We start from the raw sequence: 8,866 nt of genomic DNA on the forward strand, positions 1-8,866 counted from the left end.
GCAGTTATATTTACACATGTGCATTCATATACAAGCTAGCCCAAGGTAATCATTATGGTTATGAAAACATTTGCCTTACAGACTTTCAGAATGACTGAAAAGTGTCTGACTTCAGATGGATGAATGTAAAAGCTTTTGTTATAAGAGATTAATACAGTTAATGTTGTTTCATCTGGAGAAGACTGGTTTTACCTCAGTAGCCTGCTGGAGTGTTTCACGCAGGGAAGGCCAAATGAAAAGCATTTGAACCAAAAAAAATAAAAAATTCACCCTCTCTTCTTTTGGTATTTAGGAGTCTTCCCCAAATGTTATTTTTGGAGATATGTGTACCTGTCCAAGTTTATTTACATGCAGTCGTTTCAGTTATTATGACAAAATACGAAGTCATTGGATTCATATAGTGACTTTGATCTCAAAGTTTGACTTAAAGTACAGTATTTACATCATATTTGGCTTTAATTTAAAGACGTGTGGCTTCAAGGCCAAGTGATACAAACGTCCAGTGAGCCATCAGTCCTGAATATGACAATACACTGAAAAAAAAATCACTTTCTTCAACAGTATTTGTCATTTTCCAGTAAAAAAAAAAAAAAAAAAAAAGTTTTTTATGTATCTAATAATTATTAGTAGTAGTATTATAAGTTTTAACACATTATCATGTTTTGGCTTATGATTAAAGATTGATGTATGGTTTAATTTATTTATAGATTTTTTTTTTTTTTGACAAGACAATTACTTTAGCAAGAAAACTTTTTTTACATTTACATACAGCAAAGAATTTATTTATATATATATATATATATATATATATATATATATATATATATATATATATATATATATATATATATATATATATATATATATGTATGATGCACGTTATCTTGTTTTGGCCTATGCTTAAAGTTTTATGCTTTTTTAATCTTTTTTTCCAAATAATGGAGAATGTATCTTCTCACCTACATATTTTTAAATTAGCTTTTACGTTTAATCATCTTTATTACACCATTTAACCTTTTTTCAGGAAAATATGACAAATACTTTTTTAGAAAATGAATATTTGCTGATTAATTCTGGTCCAGTACTTCTAGTCTGGGATGTTACATGCCAGTAAATGTTAGTGAGTGAGGTGCTTCTTCACACTGTGTTTAATGAGGAACAGTCCGACACAATTTATGGCTTTTGATGAGATATTTGATACGACAAGTTGTGACTTTCTTTGTATCTAGATCCTATAAAGAGCTGATAAAAGGACTGATCCTAGAAAACCTCAGATAAATCTCAACCCTTTTAGAATAGAAAGACAAGAGGGTTATCTTTTAAAGGACAACCATTTTTTTATTACTATCGCTGTTAATGTTTTTTTTTTACCTGCTAGAGATATCATGTATTTGAATTGAGCTTCATTTAAATATATATTATTTCTCTCTATGCTGTATTTTGCTTTATGGTTTGTTTTTACTTCTGTTGTCTTTATTTAAACAGTCTTCTGTTTAATGTTCTTGCCAACTGATGTACTCTGGTTCCCATGATGAAATATAGGTTTACTCTCTCCCTGCACTCCATGCATTACTGATACTCGCAGTTACTGAGTGCTGTCTTTGTTTACTCTGTTTAGCCAAATCTTCTGTTTACGTTAAGTTGGATACTTTTTGTTACATATAGACAATGCTAGCTTTTATAGCAAGTTTTGTTAATAAACATTTTTTTTTTAAATATGTATGCTGTCCTATATTTAATTTAAAAGATGGTTGGGATTTTTCCGTGCATTACTGTAGTCATGCTTGAAGTCTCAGGTTGTGGGCATTTCAGCCTGTTTTTCAAGGTTTAATTGTACAGGCATTGACCCAGTTGTATTAAAATAGCAGCCTGAGAGTACATTCATTACAGCTGTGGTCATAATAGCATAATAGTTCGTACTGGCAGCAAACATGGTCTCTTAATGCCTTTATGTGCACAGGACTCAATGGAATCAATAAGAATATAGCTATCACAACAATCTGACCCTCTGGCACACATATTTAATCACTTATAGGAATAGATGTACAGGACACAATACTGGACACAATGTATTCAACCTACTGCAGGTTGTTAGATAGTAATACCATGCTATTGAATGATGACTATATTGGTATACCATGGTATTTACATGTAGAATACCCTTATACGATGTCTAAAGACATGCAGTATGGTGATACCAAGGTACTTTTAATACTGTTTATAGTAGTGAAATTATTTTTTTACTTTGTGTTGAGTCATTCTATCTGATCTATTATGAAAAGAGGGAAAAATCAAGAACTGTTGAGGACCACTTTCCTTTATGAATCTCTTTTCTTTGAATCTATATATATATATCACAAACCAGCAAGATTTGAAAATAAGAAACCTTTATTATGTTAAAGGGTATTTTACTGTTTATTACAACCGGCAGATCCTGAGACTATGGCGCCAAAAAGCAGAGCTATAACAGAAATGTGTGTAAATGTGTTTTCATAAACTTAGATATTTCAAATCCGTTATATAGGAGCATGAATTAAAAAATGTTTTGAACAGTGTAATAATGTATCCTCTGACACCAGAGAAAGGTATTTTTACCTTAAAGGTGGATGCAAAATAAAATGGCAGTCTTCACAGTCATGGCGTTTTCACAGGTAGGAGCATTCATCGATCAAACTCCAGCTTAATGAAAATTCAGTCATCAGTCACCCTCGTACCACTCCAAACCCATATGATTGTCTTTCTTCAGTGGAACACAAAAGGAAATATTTAACCGAATGTTCATGCTGCTCATTTCTATACAATAGAATTGAATGGGGACAGAGGCAGATGAGCTTTCAAATCTCTTTACAACTGCTGAATATGTAAAATAGGCCAGCTAGTAAGAGTTATGCAGGTAAACCTCACTTTCCTGGCTTCAAGAGGCTAGTTTTAGTGTCCTTGTTAGTGCAACCACCACCTATGACAGTTGAAGGACCAGTTTTATTGGTGCTGTTACCCGGATGGGATTAAATGTGCAACTGAGGCCAGTATGTTAGAGATGTGCAGGTAAACCTCACTCCCAAGAGGTGCATTAAGGACTGCAGGTTTTAGTTTCCCTGTTAGCATGCCCTCCTCCAGTGCCAGTGGATGCTCATTTGAATCCCTCTCAGCATGATGTAAGTAGGAACAGTTATATTGGTGCCGTGACCCAGATGGGGGTGAAATTCAGAGGTGAACCTCACTCCCCTGGGCTCAAGAGATGCATTAATACAGTGGTTTTTATACTTTTTTTAAGAGTGACTCAATTTTTGAATGACGTGACGAATCAAATCACTGTCGATGCTTCTAAAATTTGTGAGGGTGCTATACAGGATCATCTCAATACATTAGAATGGTGTGGAAAAGTTAATTTATTTCAGTAACTCAACTCAAATTGTGAAACTTGTGATTTAAAAAATACATTGCATACAGACTGAAGTATTTTAAGCCTTTGGTTTTTTTAATTGTGATGATTTTGGCTCACATTTAACAAAAACCCACCAATTCACCATCTCAACAAATTAGAATATGTTGACATGTCAATCAGCTTATCAACTCAAAACACCTGCAAAGGTTTCCTGTCTTCAAAATGGTCTCTCAGTTTCGTTCACTGGGCGACACAATCATGGGGAAGATGGCTGATCTGACAGTTGTCCAGAAGGAAATCATTGACATCCTTCACAAGAAGGGTAGGCCACAAACATTTATTTCCATTGAAGCTGGCTGTTCACAGAGTGCTGCATCCCAGCATGTTAACAGAAAGTTGAGTGGAAGGAAAAAGTGTGCACAAACAACCGAGAGAACTGCAGCCTTATCCGCCTTGACAATTCAAGCCAAATTGATTCAAGTTTGAGTGAACTTCACAAGGAATGGACTGAGGCTGGGGTCAAGGCATCAATAGCCACCACACACAGACGTGTCAAGGAATTTGCTGAACCACAGACAACATCAGAGGCATCTTACCTGGGCTAAGGAGAAGAAGAACTGGACTGTTGCCCATTGGTCCAAAGTCCTCTTTTCAGATGAGAGCAGGTTTTGTATTTCACTTTGAAACCAAGGTCCTAGAGTCTGGAGGAAGGGGTGGAGAAGCTCATAGCCCAAGTAGCTTGAAGTCCAGTGTTAAGTGTGAAGTCCACAGTCTGTAAAGATTTGGGATGCAATGTCATCTGCTGGTGTTGGTCCATTGTGTTTTTTGAAAACCAAAGTCACTGCACCCGTTTACCTAGAAAATTTGGAACACTTCATACTTCCTTCTGCTGACCAGTTTTTGGAAGATGCTGATTTCATTTTCCAGCAGGATTTGGCACCTGCCCACACTGCCAAAAGCACCAAAAGTTGGTTAAATGACCATGGTGTTGGTGTGCTTGACTGGCCAGCAAACTCACTAGACCTGAACCCCAGAGAGAATCTACGGGGTATTGTCAAGAGGAAAATGAGAAACAAGAGACCAAACAATGCAGATGAGCTGAAGGCCACTGTCAAAGAAACCTGGGCTTCCAGACCACCTCAGCAGTGCCACAAACTGATCACCTCCATGCCACGCTGAACTGAGGCAGTGATTAAAGCAAAAGCAGCCCCTACCAAGTATTGAGTAAATGCACAGTAAATTAACATACTTTCCAGAAACCCATTCATCACAAATCATCACAATTAAAAGAACCGAAGACTTAAGATAAGTTTCACAATTTGAGTTGAATTACTGAAATAAATGAACTTTTCTACGACATTCTAATTTATTGAGATGCACCTGTATTTGAGGGTGCAAAATATAACTATTTTGACATATCATATTTTGTCCTGTCCATTATTATGATTATCACTATGGCAATCATTGCACCACTTTTGGTCCTCTTAGCAGCATGAAAAACAGAACTTTTATTCAAATTCTGAATGGACTATATATAGCAAAGAAATCGCACAAAGAGCGCTCCCTTAATCACTGAAAAGCTGTCACTTCAGTTTATCGCAATGTCAGAACATTCCACTATAATCAATGAATCTCTCTACACAGCACAATTCGCCGAATTTCTAATTTAAATTGTGCCAACACTTTGTTCACAATAATGAGAGGAATCACGCGTTTGCAGAACCCGGGACTGAATAAAAACTCTGGGATTTTGAGCGGTGAGTGAACTCTGACTAACTGAAATGTATCTGATTGGCCATTACACACCAGAAATCATGTCTGTGATTGGCTACAATATTCAACACTGCAAAAAGAGAGCGCTTACTTTCGTTTTGTTGTTTATATTTATCTAGTTATTAAAGGTAAGTTTGCTGGTTCCCGCCTCTTTCTTCCCTGAGTCAGCTCACACTGGTTCAAATCCTTCTTGGAACAGTGCAAGTAGAACTAGTTACATTGGTGCCGTGACCGATGGGAGCGAGGTTTAGGCAGTGGGTGTAACGATGGACAGGTGGTAGATAGCTGCGCAGGTATATCTCACTCTCCAAACCTCGAGAGGCACGCAGCGGTAGAGGCTGCAGCCTTTAGCGTCCTTGTTAGTGTCCCCACCACCCATGGCAGATAACGCTGGTTCGAATCCCATTTGAAGAAGTGTAGTACAATATGAGTTATGATACATGCAACAACAATGTCAAACCTGGTGTGACACATTTGAATTCTCAACCAAGAATGAGATTTAGGAGCTAACACAGATGGGAAGATAAGCAAATAACTGTTTTTGGAGTTTAAAGATCCAGACTCCATTCACTTTCTTTATATGGAAACAACTAGCATTCTGCAAAACATTTCCATTTGTGTTCGACGGAAGAAAGAAAGACATTCACATTCGGAACAACATAAGGTTAGTTAATGGCAGAACATTCATTTTAGGATGAACAAACTCTTTTTTTGGGCAGACCGACCTGTCCATTTGAATGTCCCTCTCCCACTGTCTATTATTGTTAAGTCACCTGATAATACAGGTACTATTAATGGCCGTTCACCTGTAGCACGTCTTTGTACATGGTTTCAGTCTTACAGTCAGCTGTTTGCATTATGACTTTAGTGATCTCCTGACCTGTGGAGCTCCTTGACCTGTCACAGCCACAGATCTGCGGTGATGCACACTGACTGCGGTGCTCTCTGTTATTCCATGTATGGAAATGTCAGTGTCCTGGGAATCCTCACTGTTTTGGGACTTGGTGCTGTCTTGTGAATCGGGCTTGTGCCGTGTGGCCCGACACTGTTCCTCTTTAAGCTCCAGGTAGGACCGGGAAAAAGTGTGAAATATGGATGTGACTGGGAATGCCATGAGCAGGATTCCACTCAGGATGCTGCTGAGCGCCACCACCTGGCCAGGAATGCTGCGAGGAACCATGTCACCGTATCCAACCGTCGTCATCGAAATGACGGCCCACCAGTAGCTCCCAGGGATGCTGGTGAACTCCTGCTTGGCGCCCATCTCGCTCTCCGCCAGGAAGACCAGCGGAGAGAACAGTGCCATGGCCACGCACAGGAACAGCAGGAGCAGTCCGAACTCTCGAGTGCAGCGGCGTACGGTCAAGCCAAGCGTCTGCAGCCCCAGCGAGTGACGTGCTAAACGCATCACGTAGAAGATGCGCAGTGCTCGAAGAACTCGCAGGACTAATCCCACCTTCTCCAGGTAGTTGTTTCCTGAGCCGGCGGGACGGTCGCTCACAGACAGCGAGTCCACTATCAATGTGATGTAATAGGGCAGGATGGCCACCACGTCGATGATGTTGAGGGGTGTGCGCAAGAACACACACTTGCTCTGCGTCTGGATGAAACGGAGGAGGAACTCCAGGGAGAACCAGCCCACACACACTGTTTCCAGCACAAAGATGTTGTAGCACCTCTGGGAGCACTCCCCCTGAGAGAGAAAACACACGTTAGCTGAGCTCAGGGTCCGGGTTTCACATTCTCTCAAACCTCTGAAGTCATTCACAGTCTTCATTCACTGTCTGCAGAGCGTCATTATGCATATGCATCATTATGTCTCAATATATTGGATAAAATATTGAACCCACTATGCTAAAAGAAGAAAATCATATAAGTGTGTTTTTCTTTGTCACGATATCACAATAAAGTGTGACATAGGAGTACATTTTATATGCATTATATATTTTTGAGCACATTTTAATTGTATCATGTCCCTGGGTGCTGCACTCACTTCTGATGTGGAAAAACTGTTATTAAGCAATATTCCAGGTTACAGTTTCTTCCTTTTTTTTACTACTCTTTACTACTCTAAATGTTTTATGCATGTTTTATAATTTAATTTTTGTTTTAGCAATATTTAGTTTCCACCCTCTTAAGTCTATTCTAACATCTTCTAACACTTCTAACATTTTAATGGTTAAATGGCTAAAAATGAACATTTTGTTATTAATTATTAACCTTGTTTCAAACCCAGAAGGCTTTCATCATTTTCACAGACATACAGTATTAATAAAAGCTGAGAGATTTCTGTCCCTCTGTTGAAAGCCTAGATAATCAAAACTTTCAAGTACCACAAAGGTCATAAAGGCATTGTGGAAGTAATCCATGTGAGTCAAGTGGTTAAATCAAAACTTACTGAGGCGATGTATACTGCCTGGCCCCCCAAACAACTCCCTGTCTGGAATTAAATAAGCAAATATAAATATTTTTTAATCATTCTTGCAATGATTAATATGTTTCAGTTGTTGTTTGTTTGGCAACAGTTCTTTCAACCCTAACTGATGCAATGTGTAGCTTTTTATTTCTCAAAAAACCATGTTAGAAGAGATATATCCATATTCCAAGATGACAATGCCAAGATTCATCAAGCTCAGTTTGTGAAAGATTAGCCACAACAGAGTCCTGATATTAACCCCATTGAAAGTCTTTGGGTTATGCTGGAGTCAACTTTACAATGCCTATCCAAAAAAAAGTTGTACACATTATCATGTCACAAAAAAAAAAAAATCCATCAGATGCTGCATTTATTTTTAGTTAAAATCTTGTCCTGACAATGTCTACTCCAGCACATCCCAAAGACTTTCAGTAAGGTTAAACTCAGCACACTGTGAAGACCAATTCCTATGCAAATGAGTCCTCATGCTCACTGAACCAATGAATCATGAAATTGTCATCCTGGAATATGTACATGGGTTCATTTTCTAACATTGTTTAAGAAATGAAAAGCTATGCACTGCATAGGCTTAAAAGAATTGCAAAACATACATCATACCAGAAATATATTGATCACTGCAGCAACGACTGAATCCTAGACTCTTCTGTATTTATTTAAATCCAAATGGTGACAAACACATCATTCGAAAGCTATTGTATATCTTGAGTGACTTTTACCGTTATTACTTGACAAGCATCAATTTGAAGTCTGCAGATTGATTTCAGATAAATTCACTTGTTTCTGGGAAACTGTACTTTCGGAGTAATTTGTAATGACAAAAAAAATGTCATGAATGCTGAAGACAAGGTTGTCGGAGACGAATATGAATAATACGATTTTAAACACACTGAATATAGTCTGAAGAGCAGTGAAGGTCATCACACAGAACGAAAATGAACTGCTTCTGAAGTATATCGAGGCCTTAAGGCAACTCTAAACGACTTTTAATTCTCCAACTGTGCATGAGGCAACAATACATACACACATAGAAATCTAGCATGAATAGAAGGTCTTAGAGAAGACACAATTTAGATCAGTCTGGCTTCAGTGCTACGTGTAAAGCACACAACACAATACACCTAACACCCCCTCACAGAGAGCAGTGGTGGCACACATGCTTCTGTGCGGCAGGACTGAAAAACAGAGGGGAAATCATTGAGAGAGGCTTAAAATCATCAATCTTAACTATCTAGATTCTGGAATGACCCGGAAAATGACCAGTTGAGCATCAG

At 38.3% G+C, this 8,866-nt stretch overlaps 1 protein-coding gene across 1 annotated transcript in view; it reads right to left on the bottom strand.

The window, feature by feature from the left end:
• Positions 1–4,718: 4,718 nt before the first annotated feature.
• The window catches only part of LOC113068269 (potassium voltage-gated channel subfamily G member 2-like), a 24,734-nt gene continuing 20,586 nt past the window's right edge, over positions 4,719–8,866 (bottom strand). Inside the window, exon 3 of the mRNA XM_026240939.1 lies at positions 4,719–6,851. Within this exon, the coding sequence (XP_026096724.1) occupies positions 6,015–6,851 (837 nt within the window). The 3' untranslated portion in view covers positions 4,719–6,014. The remainder of the gene's footprint in view (positions 6,852–8,866) is intronic.

Source organism: Carassius auratus, linkage group LG44F (genome assembly GCF_003368295.1).
Source record: "Carassius auratus strain Wakin linkage group LG44F, ASM336829v1, whole genome shotgun sequence".
Lineage (NCBI taxonomy): Eukaryota > Metazoa > Chordata > Actinopteri > Cypriniformes > Cyprinidae > Carassius > Carassius auratus.